General features: G+C 41.7%; 1 protein-coding gene and 1 long non-coding RNA gene across 5 annotated transcripts in view; one reads left to right on the top strand and one right to left on the bottom strand.

Moving 5' to 3' along the window:
- Positions 1-19,085, top strand: part of LOC6727365 (neuroligin 4-like) — a 49,932-nt gene that overhangs the window by 14,241 nt on the left and 16,606 nt on the right. For all 4 annotated transcript variants that reach the window (XM_039294447.1, XM_016175673.3, XM_039294445.1 and 1 more), the window contains exons 10-12: positions 1,090-1,404; positions 8,526-9,035; positions 9,664-10,236. In XM_039294447.1, the coding sequence (XP_039150381.1) occupies positions 1,090-1,404; positions 8,526-9,035; positions 9,664-10,236 (1,398 nt within the window). The remainder of the gene's footprint in view (positions 1-1,089; positions 1,405-8,525; positions 9,036-9,663; positions 10,237-19,085) is intronic.
- Positions 5,623-6,604, bottom strand: LOC27207040. The gene is made up of 3 exons (XR_001600266.3): positions 6,034-6,604; positions 5,803-5,974; positions 5,623-5,746 (listed from the first exon to the last, which is right to left on the bottom strand). It is a non-coding gene; the product is annotated as an uncharacterized LOC27207040 (long non-coding RNA).

Genomic DNA, 19,085 nt, shown 5'->3' with positions numbered 1-19,085 from the left:
AAATACACTTGTACGCAAATATATTGCTCGAACTATAAGCATATCTTATGTAAAATCCGGCTTGTATGAAAGTTCTGTTGCGTAAATTATGCATGCAATATTTATTGGGATATCGGATTTGCACTTGCGATTCACGATTGCAGGAAGGTCCTTCGCCCAGCCATCATATTTTCTTATAAATGCCACCCCGTTCGTTGGGATCAAAAGTTCAAAGGTTAACGAAAGCTTTCTGCATATTTGAGAGTAATTCTTTTGCCTTTCAGAAATTTATAAATACGTGCAGCTGTGGAGAGCAGTGCTAAACTTTCACCTGTTTACTCTCAAAAGGAGTAGGTTACGAGACTCCACTTTTTTGCAGCCCAGTTTTCTAAAAAAAATCGAGTTTATTAGTCTACACTATAAGAAAATATGTTTACAAACTTACCGCTTATTACAAAGAATCATTACAAATTTTTGTCAGTACATATTTCTTTTGAACACACTTATAGGAAATAATAAAACAAAAGGTAGCGTATAAAATAGTCCTTAAAAATGCGTTTTAAAACGAAAACAGGGTAGAAAACCCGTTTTGCTGCAGTCTTTTGGATATTTTTAACATTTTATGAATGGATCATCCCTTTTAATATAAATCCATATGCTGTTGGTAACATATTCTTTCAAGAATACACCGATTTCCTCGTAGTGCAAGAGCTCGACTTTTAGGAGGAATAGCTGGGGGGCCATTAAAAATTAAACAGTTATGTCGCTTTCACCCCGCCAAAGTAAACAAGACATCAAGTCCGGGAAATGAGGGTGCAGCTTATGTGGCCCAAAGATCCAGACGGAGGAGGTCCTGGCCTCAATTGAGCCAAGTGTCTGTCGCTCACCTTTTTGGCATGCAAATGACTCGAAAATGGCCCAAAAGCAAAGGCAACGGCCAAATGGAATAGTTTAGCATTAGGGCTATTTGCATGCATGCTTCGTGTGTGTGGATGAGTGTGTCTTTTGATATCTGTCACACTGTGGAAATGAAAATGAAGATGTTTACACTGCCCTCCCTTTTGTTTACTGCCGTGCAAGCAACTCACCGGAATACTCTTTAAATTCCAGGAATGAAGCCGCGCATTAAGAATCACTTTCGGGCCCATCAACTCTCGATTTGGCTGCGCCTGATACCGGAGCTCCATCGCGCCGGTATGGAGGATGTGATAGCCCGGCACAATCTGTTCCGCAATCACGACGATATGGACCTGTACGAGGGACCCGTTAAACCGGATCCGTTTGGCATATCGACAGCCGCCGGAGCAACTGGCTCCTCATCCTCGTCGTCGTCCTCATCCCGCCTCCTGCTCGTCGATGAGCAATTGATGATGAAGAAGGGACGCGGCCTGAACGGCTCGGCCTATTTGAACGGCATATTGGGCGGTAAGTAGCCTCCTCCTAAAATCTTATGCTGAATACAAACACAGACACGCATTTGTACGCTCGCTGCGGCTTGTCACTGTCACTTAAATACCTAAAAACAACAAATAAGACCGTCGCAAAACGGCAAACCGAGCCCAAAGGAATAACGCCTATCGCCTTTGTAGATTGTATTTCGTATTTCGGCTTCGTCCCTTTTGGCCCTTTGCACAGTCTGCATTTGTCGTTTAATACGGTTGACAAAGGCCACGCCATAAGGACACTTGACTGGCCTTTGGGCCTGACTTATTTAATTGCACATTCTGCGTAAGACTGACAAATTGGAATTAGGGTGAAAACTCCCTTCGATTTATGGTTTAAAGCGTTGTCACTCCCTTCTGGTTTTGATACTTCCGATGGTAAAACGGGTGAAGTTAAAATCTGTAACGCTGAAAATATACTTGTGATTTGAAAAGTTCCAATCGAATTTAGATAAAGCACATTAAGGTTCCCTGATTAGATAAGCATAAATTTATTTGGCAACTCATACTTTTTATTTCTCATCACATCTCAGATAGCCTCAATTATTCCGTCCCTGCTATTCCGTTTGTTTTACTTAAATTACTCATACGCACCATGTGTGCATGGAAGATCAAGCTATTTGTGACCCAAAGTCAAACATTTAGGATGCGGCCACAAAAATTTCTACGGTCATGTGCGCATTTGTTTAATAACTCGACGCAAGTGATATATATTCCACATATCCATGTGGGTCGCCATCAAATAAAACGGAATTCAAAGGAGAAAACTCGTACTATTTATTTGGCTTCTCTTCATTTTTTTTTTCCATTTTTTTTCGGTAGGTTTGTTTGTTGGAGAGTGAGTTAAAAATCAACACTTTCGGCAGCAAAGATTTCTGTTTACCCTAGACGCTGGCCTCGGCCTAGTCAGTGTTTACTTCACTTTGTGGTCGGTCTCGCAGCAAGTTAAATTGCAAAGTTGGCATTTTGAGGGGCAGAGTGGGTGGAATGAGCTAGGAGCTGTGTATCCGTATCCACATCTCCCATCATCCCATTCTGGCCCTGGCATGACATTTCCATTTGACCCAGCCCCGAACTTGGACCTCCAGCTGGGGCCCGGGTTATTGAAATTGCGTCCGGCCCCGGGATACTAAGGTTTGGCTTTTGAATTTATATTGTGTCGAGTGCTGACTTTTGGAAATGCACTCAACTGTAATCTCTATAAGCATTAGGTGTGTGTAACCTTTTTTCAAAGCGCACCCCTTCCCTGCCCAACTGTCTGTCTCTGGCATAAAATTCTCGTTTACATTCTAGCTGGTCTACGGGTTGGGGGGTTGGAGGATTCGTTTGGGATGAAAGAGGGTCTTCTGTCTAAGACGCCACAAATGTAAATAGCGCATAATTTTAATGCACTTGCGCCATTCTATTTGGTCCCCTCTTTGCTCGTTTTCAGATGCGAAGTCATTAAACCAGTTTATGTAAAACTCGTTGGCGGAAACTTTTTCAACACTTACTCTAAATTAACAGCAAACTTTGCTGCTTGTTTTTTTCCTCGTTTTCTTTATGTTTTAGTGCAATTTTTAATAAACTGTCCCCGCAGCTTGGGAAAATGCAGCTGGTTCGCCTCTGTGAATGGGGAAAGCGGAGAAAATCCAACTCAAACATCAAATGCTTATATGCGGCGACTTTGGGGGCGTTATAGTGGCAGTGCCAGTGCCAGTGTCTTGTGGGCGTGGCCTGGTTTAAAACCATGGCAACGGCTTCGACTTACTTCCACCGAGGACGCCGGGCTTATCTCAAAGTCAAAACTAAGACAGTCAATTTCAGGCGAAACTTTCTACTTTCCCCCAGCCAAGATACTAAATGCCCCAACCCGATTCTAATAACCCGCATTTTGCCAAGTTGGCCAATGCAAAATGCATTAGCTTGAGGGGATATGAAAGAGGGGAGAGGATGTGGGTGTGGGCGTGGGCGTGGCGGCAGCCAAGGACTCTTTTGCTATGCAAAGTCGGGCAAATTAAAAATTATTAAAATGTCGAGCAAAGTGGTCGAAAGATAGAGCGCTTTTATTCGATAATTTAATTGGATGATACACATTTCAATGAAACTAGTGGAATTTAAAAATCAATAAAATACATTTTACTTAAATATAATAATCATTTGGTTTGAAAAGCGTTATTTAAAAAAATAAGCATTAGATATTTAAACTTAAAGAACTTTTGCAGCTGGAAGTGATTGAATTTTGGATTTTATTTTTATGCGAAATGGTATTGACTTATTTTTATGTTTTTTTTTTATTTGCTTTTTGTACAAAACTTTTGCTTATAAAATAACACCTTTTGGCGTTTTAACTTTAAACCATTACTAAGTTTATGCCATGAGGTATCATGTTTATTTCCTGGTTATGATATTCATGCTTCTATTTGATCTTCGCTGATGGGGATAGTGTTGAAAAGAAAGTTATAAGGAGGAGTATTTTCTGTGTTCAGTGCATATCATAAATTCATTTTTCACTCATTTTCTGTTATAATGAGTTCCAATTCAAGTGTGCATAAACAGCATTTAACGAATTCTTACATCCCAACATTTTAGCAATTTTGTTTTGTTATTCGACCATAAAGCTAGTTTTTCAACGAGCACCTTAAATCCGGATAGAAATAGCTTATTCAATTATATTTTAATGTTTAAATTAATTCTACACCATACGGTTTCCGCTGGCAAGCAACTAATCTGTGACCCAAGCAAATAAGCCGGAAAATGGGAAATTGGCGTAGGTCAAAGGGCGACTTGTGGTAGCTAATGTAGAGTGAAAATGCGTGGGTGTTGGACCACACAGACAACAAATGTTCATTTCAATTAGAGCAGGGGCCAGAAATGCTGCAAAACTAAATCTGTCCGACAAACGTGCGAACTGAAAACAAAAACTTGAAACCGAACTGGCGGGGTTGAGATACACAGATAGAAGCGAACTGAACTGGTGTGGGAAAAAACTGGAAGTGGAAGATGATAAAATGCCCGAAATGCGACAAACAGCTGTCAGGTTGACAGTCGACGACGACGCAGCCAGGCCACAAAAAAACACACACAGCACTAGCTGGAAAATTCGGATTCGGGTGGGTGCTGGAAAAGTGCGGGAAATCACAGGAGATTGGAGAGCCAGCGGAAAACCCGAGTCTAGCTGCAAGGCAGCGACCGAGTCACAGTGTCATATGGACTCGACATACTTTGACATGCTTTTCATTTAAGCGTTGACTTTGCCAACTGTGCCGCCTTGTCTTGCCTTTCCTTCGCCAAGCCCGCTTTTCCCACTTTTCCCCTGTCATCGCAGGCGTCATCACCTCAGAGCCATTGGTTATACAACTTGGCAGGAATGCGGCGACTGAGATATGCAGCTAAAAGCCAAAAAATTCGACTGCCAAACGGAAGACTTTGCCGTAAACAAAGCAGCCGCAACAAAATTCGACTCGAAAGAAGTGGAAAACTAAAAAAGCACTGTGCCACCACCGTATAGATAACAACTTTCCGCAAAAAGTTTTAGTAGGGTTGGCGAAGTGTTGGAGTACTTGGAAATTTCTTCTGTTTTCCATGCCCATTGTTTATTCAAATGCTCAAAGAATATCCAAATCGAAACATTTTAAAGTGCTTGTACGACGTTCTGTGTTTTGCGTAAATTAGTGTTGTGTTTAGTATATAGTTGCAGATGTTTTTTGTTTATGTTTGCTATCTTTCGTTGGAGGTTTCGTTATGTCCATTTCCACTTAATTTAATAAATCTTTATGTATACTGTTTATTAACATTTTAAAATTAAGAAAACCTTTAATTCAAGTGTCGACAGGTGCACAGGTGTAATATATGCGAAGCAACTCTGACGCAAATGAATAACTTAGATGAATGCTTACAAACAGAAGTTTGAACCTTTGGAACAGACTTCTGTTGAGCTCTGATCCATCCGTACTGGTCCCGTACTCGTCCCGTACTCGGTCCCGTACTAGTCCCGTACTGGTCCCGTACTGGTCCCGTACTCGGTCACGTACTCGGTCCCATACTCGGTCCTGTACTTTTGAGCTCTGATCCATTTATCACAGGTCAAAGAAAACTTCCATGCAAACCAAAGTCGAAGCTTTTAAAATCAGCCATTGATTTACTTGAGCAATCTTTTTAAATTATAAATGTATTATATATTTTTTTGAATTTTGAATAATTAAAATACAAGTATATATCAATGTATATAAGTGTCTACCTCAACTGGAATTATTTTTGGCCACTTTCCCCACACAATGTGAACCACTGTGCATTGCCTGATTTAAGCTCGGATATGTGGGAAACAACATTAATAATTGCGGCAGCTTTAAGAGATTTCGATGAATGAAGGAGATGAACCCAGATATGCCTCCTAACTCACCTACAGTCCCACTGAGTATGCTTTCAATGCCGTTTATCCCATCATCAAGTTGCCAGAGTCTTGTCTAAGCCTTGGTTACCAGTTTTCCAGAACATAAAAACAAACAAAAAAAAAACAGGCAAACCACATTGTTCGGAGTACACAAAGTCAACGCTGCGCTACTTTGCCTGACCTGGATTCCAGCGAAAAATGAAAATAGAAAGGAAAACCAGGCAGCAGCGGCGGGCTCACCTGAGTTATTTGGCACAGAGATGGAGATAAAGCAACATGTGGAAGCAGACTTAGCCGAAAGCCTACTGCGAAAATCCTTGCCACTTTCGCCCCCTGATCATTTGCATAATTCCTGCGATTCGTTTGGGTTTTTCACGTTTTTTTTTTGGCTTGCGAAAGCACGGCTGATTAAGCTGGGAAATGTCAAACTATCAGTGAAAATTGAAATGGTTCACTTAATAAATGCCAGAGTGTCCTTCGCAGGATGGCAGCCTCAGCATCGGGACGGCTAATATCTAATTTATGCAAGGTCATTTCGGCCTCAGATATTTTTCGCTTTGGTGGCACAAACAGCAGGCAGGTCTGCTCGGTTTGATATTATGGCTTGGGGTTGCTCTACTTCTTCACTACGTTCTTATTATTTTCCCCTCCACATTCATTTTTGTGATTCCACTAATTAAAGCCACATTAAGCATTGCTTTTGCCCTCCTGCCTTTTCGGTTATCTGTCTGCCTCAAGCTGGGGCCATGTGTCCTCGTAACATAATTATCTGGGGTCCTTGAACGCATGCGGCCCTCGGAGAAGCGAAATGGAAATGGGAATAAAAATGTATATAAAAAGGAATTAAAAATAAGATGAAATGGGAAAAATTCCAAATGCTGCACGCCGTCTTTGTACTTGCAAAATTAAATGCAAAATGGGGCGGAATGATAAAGAGCTTAGTGTCCAGGGTCGGATCTGTTGTGGGGGGATCACAATTTATCTGGTTATGCAATTTACCAAAAGGGTTGTCCCTCTTCACACACACACACACACACACTCGTCCACATCAAAAATGAGAGAGAAGAAGCTAGAGCATTTTCCTGAGTGAACTCAAGTGTCAGGTCGAGAGCCTTTGAGTTTTTGCCATCATGATTGATGGAAAAAGTTGGCGAGAAATTATCATGTATAGGTAGGGGCTAATTCCAAATTGGATACCCCAAAAGAAAGTAGGGAAAACTTTGAGGAAAGAGCTCACCTGATGCTTTTCCGACCAAACAATCTTGAGTAAATTAAATGCCACACTTGAATGCGAATTGAAAAACCCCCAAGACAAAGCAGCAAGTGGTTGAATGGCAGCTGCGAATCATCACACGATTATTGACACCCACTTGTGCCGCCCACTCCCGATTATTACGAGAGATTTATTTGCGAAATATTTATGCAAAATACGTGCACAAGTCTTTAATCTTGTGAGACGAGCAACTTTGGCGAAATTGTTTGATATGCAGAAAATTGAAAGGCAAAACTTTGCAGACAAACAGCTAGTACAGATGCCACACAGACACACGGCATTCATTTACCCACACTTGATACAAAACAATGCCAAGTGTAGGAAGCATTTGAGGACACTGCCAGGACAATGCCAGGACACTTGCAGCACAATGACAAATACATTTTCAAGGGGAGCCAGCGAGAAACCCATTTGTTTTCACAGACATTTGCGCTTCCAACTCCTTCAGTCGCTTTCAAATACCTTAGCAAATACAATGGCGGCCAAGTGGAGCGCGAAATATTCCAGCGCTCTCATAGGAAATGGAAATAATTCCGTATTCTGGACATTTCAGACAAAGGAACCATCCTCGAAAACAAGTTTGCCACAAAAGGCACTAAGCCCAGCTAAACCTAAACAAACCCCATACAATACTTTCCCAGATATTGAACAACATTGGGGTTTAATAATAAACTTTGTTCAACTTACCGGAATTTCAATAAAACGAAATAGATTGTAATTCAAAAGCAATCCCATTTTCAAGCTCAAAAGGCAACTTGTCTTAGAAGGTATTCCTTTGTGATAAGCCGACTTTTCCACAATGTTTAGCACATCAATAGCATATTATTAAAAGTATTTATTTCACAACATAACATGTGATATAATTTTCAACTATTGTTTAAACATTAAAAGATTTTTTGTTTTCATCAAACAATAGTTACATATCATTCAACATAAATGAATGGCATTGCTCTTTGTGATATTGTTTTGTTTCAATATACTTTTATAATATTATAATAAAGGCACATTAAAGGCACAAGTTGGGCACTCTTGTTACATACAATAATAATAATACTGAATCAAATAATGTTGCAGTATATATGGGTGAACATTTTGTTGATAGTTTTAAAGCTAGCCTCGAGCTGCAAAGAAACTAATTAAAAGCGAGGCATTTGCTATAATTACACAATAGCTGGAGGCAAAGGTTTCCTTTTGTCAGGTGCTAAGCGAATTATGTTGTATTTAATTAAATGGCAATATTGAACCACCCAGCTGCAAATTGCCCTAAGAAATGTGAGCTCGACATTAAATTGTGTCACAAGACACGGGACTGAAACAATCTTCTGAGCCCGATCAGCCCCATTCGCCCCATATGAATAATTACTCATCCGACCTGTAGACCCCGAGCGAGCAAAATGAACTACGGACAGTCCACAGAGATTAATATGCAATTCACTTCTCATGCCCATCCCACCCACAGTGACCACCGTGGAGCCGAACAACATGTACACGACCTGCATACCCATTGGAGGAAACTACTCGAGCAGCGGTGGTGTCTTCGCACCGACCACTCTGGCCAACGCCTCCTCGGACACTCTGGCCTCCGGGTTCGAGGCAGCCGGCTATGCGGCCTATTCGACGGCCCTGAGCGTTACGATTGCCATTGGTTGCAGCCTGCTCATACTCAACGTGTTGATTTTTGCCGGAGTCTACTATCAGCGCGACAAGACGCGGCTGGAGGTGAAGACACTGCAGAAGCAGTACCAGCAGCGCAGCCTGCACCAGCAGGTGCCCTACCCACCTGAGCCCATCAAGCACGCCCACTACCACATGGGTCACTCGCAGAGCTCGGCCAATGTCATCGTGGACGTGGAGAGCCATCAGGACCAGGCCGGCCAGGCGGCCATGTTGCTCCAAGCCGCAGCAGCAGCCGCCGCAGCAGCGGCCAACGATGTGAAGCCACCGCCACCGCACATCTGCTCAAACACAGGTAGGTGTGGTTGTCTCGCGGCAAAAGGCAATTGCTTTTTCCGAAAATGATACTCAACTCATATGATTTGGGCTCACCTTAAAGTATTTTGTGTTATTGCCTTATATAATCGTAATAATCAATATGATCATAATAACATAATATAATAATATAATCATATGCATAATTGAGGTCGAGATGATTAGTTATCACTTAAACAAATAAATATACTTACTTATTGAATACAAATTATTAAAAGTATATGAGATAAAATAGATGTTCAAGTAATTATTAAGTAAAATCACTGAATATTTGTCATTAGGTTGTGCTTTTTTTTTAAGGTGTCTTTTTCGCATTGTTAACATATTAGTATATTTAAATTTAATTTTCCAACTTTATGTGCCAATAAATTGAACTTTTGTATTGAGAGACTTTAATCAGCTTAAAGCCATGTTATTTTCTACATTTAAAATGGTAAATTATGAATATGAATTGCATTAGTTATAAACGGACAAGCTATTTTGTTCAAAACTTGTTATTCTGCTTAAAAAAACCAATTTATTTAACAAAAAACTGTTTTGTCAATGAGTGCTTTAGTTTCAAAGTTCATAGACTAAAGTTACATTTTCTATTCCCCAATCTCCTACAGGAATGCAACAGCAGCAGCAAGTGGGTGGTGGCAGCGGTGGGACCCTGAATAACGGTGGCATCGAGGGGTCTAAGGTGACCACAGACAACCTGGGCAACGTCACCTACAGCACCAGCTCCAAGCAGCAGCAACACCAGCAACAGCAGCAGCAGCGTGAGCACATGCAAATCAAGGGAATGACCGGCACGCAAACATTCGGACGAAGTGGCTCCGGATCGGGAGGCGGGGCTGGGGGCGGAGCCGGTTCCGCTTCCGGTGGCGCCTCCGTGGTGGTGTCCGGCAGCAGCGTGAGCTACAATCCCGGCATGATGACGCTGCCCAAGTCGGGCGGTCTCCATCATGCGGCCACTTTGAATTATGCGCGCAACACAGCCGCCTTGAATATGTCGGGCGGCGGCACCGCCCTGGTGGATAGTCGCGGCAATGTCCTGCTCACCAGCACCGCAGTGGGTCCTGGCATGGGCGGTACTGGTGCTGGAGGAGGATCCTCTGGTGGCGGCGGAGGCGGAGATTGTATGACCCTGCCACGCAATCTTGGTCTGGCGGCCGCAGGACGACACAATCCCACGACAGGTGAGTGCCAGAAATGCCAAATGAAAATAAAAATGAGAGTAAAATTACGACTAGGACTCGTAACTCGAGGACGCAAGTGCCAAAGGATATGGCAATTGAATTGGATTTCACTGCTGCCAAAGTTGCAAGTTTGTTTCCGGAGATATCCTCCTGCAACAATATTGCGGACTGAGGCAGCAATCAAGCTCAAATGTGATAAGATTTCATTTCATTATGAAGTGCTTGTTTCCCCGTCTGTCGATTTCTCGTTTCGGTTCTTGTATCTTGTATCTTGAATCTCACTTCTCGCTTCTCTGTTTCTGCGACTCTCGAAGTCTGCTTATTCGATTTCAAGCAAATGAATTCGAGATTGAAAAGCTTTTGTGAGAGTTCACACTTGGCAAGCACTGCCGTTGGTGAAATACAGTTTGCATTACAATCAGCAGAAAACTTTGATGCGGTTGAAAATAAGAGTTTATTGGGTTCCGCAAAAGTTGGGTAAGGTGGAAGGAAATTCGCTTTGGGACAGTTTCTTGCGACGCAGAAATGTCCTTTTACTTGATCCTAGGACAAAAACGTACACTAGATACTAGATACTGGAGCCAAAGACTCTTACATGTTCCAATTTACGAGCAAATGTACTAATATTTATGATATTATAATACTAACTTTAACTAATGGTTCGTTCTTATGCATAAAATGTGAGCTTAAAGTTAAAAACCATAACATAAAGTATCATACTGCATTGGCTCTTAAAGTCCTTAAACGCAAACAATGGGTTAATGAATGGCAAAAGGATATCCCAAACCCAATCCCATGGGGTGAGGGACTGGCATGACTGTGGAGTGTTCGACCTGTCACGGGCTACGCACCCACACACACACACACATAAATATCCTGCTAAATCATCCCAAACAAACGAAAATATTGCTTAATCAAATTGAATGACCTTCGTGCCCGAAAGGTCTGACGTTGCAAAAAGTCCGAGGCAGCAAAAAACGAGAATGTCCGCGTGAAAATTGAAATTGTTCTAATCAGCCGTCGAGGAGGTTGTTTCGTATTTTTTGCTGGGCCCGCTAACACGTGTTATTGAATCATTGGAAAGGAAAGGCGGAGCAACAAGAGGAAAAACAAGCAGAGGACCGGGAAAACATTTACGCTTCACTGGGGTTCAACGGACTTTTGACTTTTGACCACACGGAAAACACAAAAATACAGACACCAAAGAATCCGTACCGTTATCCCGGTGCTGCGGACTCGGTCTGCAGCGGAAATTGTTGTACAAATTATGCTCCACTGATTGCCAGGGTTTTTAGTTTGTTTCTCTTGCCTGATGAGCTGTTAAATGCGACGAAAGGAGGAAAACGACCACCACCCTGTGTTTTCCAGCTATTGACAGTTTTTTTTATTTCGCAGCCATCACGCAATAAAGTCGTTATGGGCCACTTCAAGAAATATTCCCCGTCCAATAAATCTTCCAATATAAACGGCAAATAAAATAAAGATTCGTTTACCGATTGTACGAGTATCCTTATGCTGCCGCTCGGCGAAATTACCATTACCATTTTCCCAGTCACGACATGATTTTTTATGATAAGATTTTCAATTTCAATCGACAGACAGAAATGTTGCGATAAGGATAAAGAAAATCTACAGCTCTGCCATAAAGGTAGAGCCCGCCGCCGTAAAAACCACAAGCATATTAGGCCAATAAAAAAGAAGGAACCACATAAAACTGTTGGTTTTAGTTTGCCATAATAAAATGTAAACATTAACCCAGCCAGCGGCGCAGAATAAGTTGCGAACGCTGAAATAGCTCCCAATCGACTCTGCATATGGAATTATGCGAATTTTATTGCGGGACCACACAATCTCTGCCGGCATATTTGTGCGTAAATACATTTTTGGCCATCGATGGCGAATAAAACAACTAAGCGATTCGGTCATCTAAACAGGTTGGCAAGCTCCAATTGTTTTTTTGAATAACAAAACAGTTTCCTCTGTTCGATTCATCGCTGAACCTGACAGATGAGGGAACACGTTTTAATTCTCCCCCAAAATAAATTAGGTTTGAGCTCTGAAAATACCACAAGCACACACATTTCAGCATGGATTTGACAGATAATTTATACAATAGGTGGAGTTTTAAATTGACAGTGAATAGAGTATATTTATAGATTTTGATCACAAAATAAATACTTTCCTTACTGAATTAATTTAAATATTTGTTAAAGAATGCTTCTGTCTATGATATTTTATAGTTTTCTGTTCTCAATGAACCTACATATCATTAAAATGGCTAATTTATCTAGCGATGGATACCTTAGAATTAAAAAAAATTGATTTATTTAATATAAATGGTATTGAAATCACATTAGTGATTGCCATCTATTACTGCTTTGATTAAATGTATCCATATACCTAGATAGTTCTCTTAAGAGTATTTCTGAGTAATATCCACTACACCAAACTTAAATTGATTTAATCAAACATTTTACACTTCAAGACCTCCTTCAGTCCACTCAAACTGCAAACTTTTGCCGAAGAACCAATTTTGCATAGACCAGAAATCCCAGGAAAACATATTTTAGCTACTTGAGCAGGTTTATGCACTTATATTTTGTCAGCTCTCTAATTGCTGGTCGATAACGGTGAAATGCTAAGAGTAAAAAATGAAAATCGAAGAATAACAGAAGCGAAAGGAAAACTCGAGCCAAATACACACTTTTCCATCGGAGAATGCGTCAATTTTTTCGCATTTGCATAGAATATTTTGTTGCTGATTTAATTTTACGCTCGCGCCCTAACGGAAGCGGAAATTCGTAGTGGTTAAGTACGATGGTGGGCGTGGCACTTGACGATGATGATGATGATGATGAGGGTGATGATGAGGATAATGCCATCAGGTGGCGACGTTGTCGGAAGTGGCGAGTGTTTCTCTGCTGGCATTTTGAGCGCGCTCTGCATTATTTATAATTATTGCGAATTTTCATATAATTATGCGTGGGCGCATATTTTCAGCATCTCCACGCTGCTCAATTTTCCCGGCCAACTCCCCATTTTCTGAGCGTTTTTTTTTTTTTTTTGGCTCGTTCAACCCCCGACCAGTTATTTATTTAAGTGGCAAAAAATGTTTCTTGCCGACAAGGAAGAGACTATAAATATTAAAGTCAACGGTAGTTTGTGTCTGGCCAGAATCCTTGTGTAATTAATGTTTGTTCTGAGATTTCTGCTGGCCGACGGTTCGCTTAAGGCACTCAAGTGGCACACTGAAGTCCTTGTTGTTGTCCTTACTTCCTTTAACTTTTGTGTTTGTGAAGGCCTGTGGATTATGTGAGGTTGCTGACATTGTTGAACGGCAGTTAAATGCCTCATTAGGTTAAGTTTCCTTCACGTAAATTTGTTTCTGGTTCAGATTTCAGTCGCTTTATTTGCCAAACGATTTCATAATTTAATTGAAAGTCATTTAAATGCAGCTTTGAATTGAATTTCATGCTCAGAATGGCATTGAATATGTTGAGACTAACATAAAATAAAACAATATATGCCAAGTTTATTTTGGATTTTAATTCAAATTAAGCTGTTCAGCAACATGAAGTGATACATTCAATTGTTTATTAAAGAATATTCTATAAATCTTAGTTCTCACTACCAAAAATATCTAAAATATCGTATACATTTGTGCAACATAAAATTAAAATGCAAGTGTTAAAGTCTCACCTTTTCCCATCCGCTCATAAATCATCCGTAAAGCCTTATATCCTCAATTTACAATTTACACATATACACGTTAAGCGTTCAATTTAGGGGCTTGCAAAGTGAATTGGAAAATGTGTTGCCAACTTTTTGGGGCAATGGAATGCCGACGTATTATGTTGGCCTAAAAGGCAACTTTTTTAGCCAAAAAATTTGATTAGAGGGGAGACTTAAAACTAAGCTGGCCCCATGCATGCATATATGTATGAATGGGAATTGGAAACTTGGACCCGTTCAATCGATAAAAATCCTTACTCAGCCTTTTTGGGCCTTAATCATTTTCAATATACATATACATACATGTTTTTTTTGCATTTGTGCATTGGGCAACGCTTTTGAGCTCTTTGAAGCCAGCGTTAAGCACTCAAAGTGAGGCTATTTCATATTTGTTTTTTTCCTGGTGGCAGTTTTCAATTTATTCAGATTTATACTTTGCATAGGGAGAACTTTTGGCGGATGAGCGCAGATGTGGGGAAAAAATAAAAGCGCCGACCTCAGACAAAAGGAAAAATGGCGAGGCAGGCGGGCAAGTGAGCGAAAAAAATCAACAAAATTGAGTAAAAACAATGAAGCGTAAACGATTTTTGCTGACATGTGAGTGTGTGGGGGGGTGGGGGATGGGTGCAGCAGCATAAATATAATAAAAATAAGGCAGCAAACAAAAGGCGAACGCGAGGTGCCTGTTAAGCACCCCAAGCAGGGCCAAAATAATATATATATATGGTGAAAAAGTATAGGGACAGGGCCAAAAGCACCTTATCCGTGACGTGACATGATTGTCATCCACATTGTCAACGGCAGGCAACCGCAGAACAACGGCTCCCTTTGGCCACCAGGACATAAACAGCTTCATACAAATGTTATTATTGAAATTTCAGCAGGAAAAGCGGGAAAAACTTCGAACGAGAAGAGAGTGTGCAAACGCGTTCATCACACATACGCCGTGTGTACGCAACGGAAAATGACAAAAAATGATGAAAAATCTATTTGCAAACCAACCCTGCCAACTCTGACCATATTTTGCACCCCCCAATGCCATCAGCATATGTTTGCCGTTTGTCCCCAACAATTCGAAGGGGAAAAAAGGGGCCTCGATGGGCAGAAGAGCAAACCAAACCAAACATTATTCGTTGCCATCGATGCCGTCACATTGTGTGCGGTTGCTCTGCCCCACGTCATACATATATATACATACATATATCCCCCTCTGTTTACGATTCGCCTTCTTTGGTTTTATTGTTTCGTCTAGGCTTTGACGATTTCCCCCAAAAATGATAGACGCTCGCCAACTGTTGTGGGTATTCGAATAATACATATCCCCAAACCACGCCGCAAATTCTCCCTCGCTCATCGAAAATAGTTGGCCCACTTTTTTCATTTGTCCCTTTGTTGATGTGCATTGCGCACATAGTTAGATAAGACAATATTATTTTATTGCCCAGGAGGGGGGATTGCCGGGAGGAGATCCAGCATCACTGTTAGTGGTCAGTTGGGTCGGGGCTCGAGTTGTTTGTCCAGAGCAAAAGGATCGCAAGTGGGGAAAATATTCGGGAAATGATATAACTAAAGCTTCACCGATTATTGGAAAACAACAAAAACAAATTGCATTTTACTCAAGAGATAAGAGGGCCGAGTTAACATTGTGTTTGCTCTTTAAATTGCTTGATATATTTTCTATGTTTACTTTTATTTCAGATAAGAAAAACTAAGTAATTAAATATTTGTCTGTACTTCATTCTTTTGATTGTCTTTTTTTTACAACCCGAAACTCATTTATCCATAAACTTAATTTATTCCCCAATTCCGATGCACAAAACCCTTATAATTACACCACTTTTGTGGAGATAACAAATCTACTTCGAGCAGCCTTCAATGCGAAGATAAATGATTTCATATTTGCCGGAAGTTCTCTAACTTTTTTCCGCTGCCCATTTGTCATCAATCAATTAGGAGCGTTTCCCCTGTCAAATGTGTCAAACTATTGCATAAACTAAAATTAACCCGGGACAACTATGACCGTCTGGATGGCTAATAAATATTTCAGACCCGCCAACGCGTTGGGCCAACATAAGTCCGCATGGCCATCGGAATCGTACATATTTCATTGGGACGCCGCTCTGCGATTTCCCGATCCAGTTTTTGGCCCTTTCCGAGTGCTGCTGAGTTTCATTTCCTTGGCACTTCCTTGCAGCACTGCTCCTTTTTTAATATGCTCATTCAATTTACTTGCGCTGGCTCCCGACTGCTCCTCGATTATTGATGACATGACAAACAAGGTACGATATCCGCTCGGCGTTCGAGGAAGAAGTTCGAGAATCATTTTTCTTTCAGCTCGATTGTATTTGTATGCGCATTAACTTCATTTTGCAATCATGCGCGCCATAAATCCAATTTAATTGTGCTGCTCACTCACACCGACGCAGCAACACACACACACACTCATAGACGGAGCACACAAATGCGAAAACACACGCATGAACTGCTTGAGTGCACGGCGGCGTATACTTAATTTTTGCTCGTTCGTGCGCTCCATTCCGCTTCCTCGGAACTTCTAACTCAATGCTAAATAGAAGCACATAAATTTCCGTTTCAACCGCCCCCGCCCCCCGATATCCGGTTTGATTTCTTCGGATTGCATTTTGGAAAATAGATTTTTTATACTGTTGCTCCTTTGGACCTTATCTACCTGTCCCTGTCTGCATCTCCGCCAGCGTCTATCTCTGTCCTCCATTGATTTACTACGCACAATTTCGTGCCGTTCGCTTGGCAGGAAATCGTAGAGGTCTGCCGGTCCAGTTCGAGTGGCTCGTTGTGATTTATGTTTGATTGAAATGCTCTAAATTGTATGCTAATCTGGACTTTGACACAAAGCTCATTTGTTGTTGCCCCCGCGCTCTGTTGTTCCCATTGCAATCCCATTTAAATGTTGTGCTTGGCTTTTGGCAGTTTGCCTAAGCGTTTGCTAATTTGAAAACCATTTCGGTTTCGAGCGGCTATCGAGCTATCAAGGGGTTGCTTCCTCGGATTCTACAATCATTTGTCAGGCTTTTACGTTCTCGGTTTGAATTCGACACAATTAGGTTGGCTGGGGGTTGAATTCCAAAGGAATTCATTGCAGGAAAATGAACTGTTAATTGCCCGGAAATGTGCTGGAGAACTTTAAATATTTATCAGTAATTTGATAACCAAAAATTGATAATGGCCTTGGAGATTTATTCAGATGGTTGGACTGTAGTTCCGTTATGCTTCTAAAATGTTTGCTCCACTTTTGTTTCTTCACTTAACGTTTAAATGTCCCGCTGCTGAGCACATAGTTCTATCATAATCACGTAGCACCCATCACAAGTTGATGTGATTGCTGCACATTATGTGCAGCTGGTTGGGCGCAGTTACTGCCCTATCTCTCGACCATAAATTCCGTCGGATCCGAACTGCAAGGGTGGTATTTTTTGCTACTCGACTCACACCCAACACCCACCCCCCACGCACATCGCGGGTGACACCCAGTCAAAATCTGCATGTGCAGACAAGCACCCGGGTGTGCCGGCACTCAATACGGCACTCTGCGTCGCGGGTGCCGATCACACTCGCCACTCATAACGGAAGATAGAGAAGACAAACAATCAAAAAAAGACAAGTGCTTTAAATAATAAATTTAATTTAAGTAATAAAAAAAAAATAGCAACAAAAATTAATATAAAGTGTAATAATGTTTATTAACTATACAAATTTTTAAATAAAAAAATAATTTTTAAAAATTATCTGTGCATCAAAGCACTCGGATAATTTTTATTCGCACAAGTAGAGTGTCCAAGAACACCCGGGTGCCTAGACACCCAGTGTTTAGCGGCTGCACTTAGAGTGCCAGTGGCTTGCTGCAGTTCTCTGATCCCTATCCACCAATTTCCTGTCGCATGCCCCGCTAAGTATGATATATAGCGTTTTTTTTTTTATTAAGTCCTACAACTGTAAAATGCGGGGGAAACGGCTGAAATTCAGCAATAAATTGCCGTGAGTGAGTCAGAGTGGAGCATGCTTCATTAATGCGACAAGCGTGAGAGGCTAACCTCTCACCCCACACCCCTTAACCCTAAAGCGGCCCACCCTTAACCCCCTGCCAGCCCGCACCCCGCATTCTGACCAGCAGCACACAAACAACCGGCTCGATTGGCTGCACTTGTCTGTCCACTTAGTTGGGCGTACAAAACCCACAATATCCACATGGCACAGTGGTTGCACCCACGCCCCACCCTTAACCCACCATCCTCAAAGCCCCTTAACCCACTACTGGCCAGTGGCCCTTCATGTCGGTGCGGTTAAGTGAGCTCCGTGCGGCTGGCAATTTTGTTGCTGTTTTACTTTTGCCTTTTTTGAGTTATGCACAGCATTTCCGGTCTTGTCATTTCATACTAATCAACATCCGTTGAGCGGAATTTTGGCCAAGCACTTTGGACTACATTATTTCGCGGCAATATTCGGGGCAAGCTCTCCGATATTCGGGGTAATATTTTCTGTCCGTACACATAATACGCAGTTGTTGCAGCATTTGCATTGTAATTGCAACAGTGCGTATAAGTGATGTGCATATAAATTAGATTTGCTTCGCTGCGGGTTGTCGGTCGGGCAAAAAGTCCAACTTTGGAAATTGAAAATTTATTGCATACCCCGTGGCCAGCACTCAGTTGGTGGTGTGGGTGTGGTTTCGGTGGGGTTTGGTTTGGGTTGGTTTGGTTTCGACTGGCTTTCATTACAAATTACGCATACGCACCGTTGTTAATTTCATATTCATAAATGATGACCGCACTCCTTGGGGAAATTGCATGAAGCACTCTAGCTTTGCGGTCCTTTGTGCCACCCGGTTCCCGGTTGTGAGTGTGTATGCGAATTATTTGCCAACAAAAAAATGGTTAAATTATGCTTCAGCCGAGGCCTTTTCCTACTTGTCTTTGAACTCCGCCCCCGCCAAGCTTTGTGGCAAATCTCCGCTTTGGCCTATTCCAACTAGCCAAAGCCAGGCAACATAATCCGGTACATTTGAGCCTGAATGCTCTCTTAGGTCCAGTCCATTTGGCCACTTGACTGGCCCGAAAACCGGAGCTGGCCATCAAATCCCC

This window comes from Drosophila simulans, chromosome 3R (genome assembly GCF_016746395.2).
Source record: "Drosophila simulans strain w501 chromosome 3R, Prin_Dsim_3.1, whole genome shotgun sequence".
Lineage (NCBI taxonomy): Eukaryota > Metazoa > Arthropoda > Insecta > Diptera > Drosophilidae > Drosophila > Drosophila simulans.
Note: the sequence above shows the minus strand (reverse complement) of the source record. Positions and strands in the feature narration are given on the sequence as shown.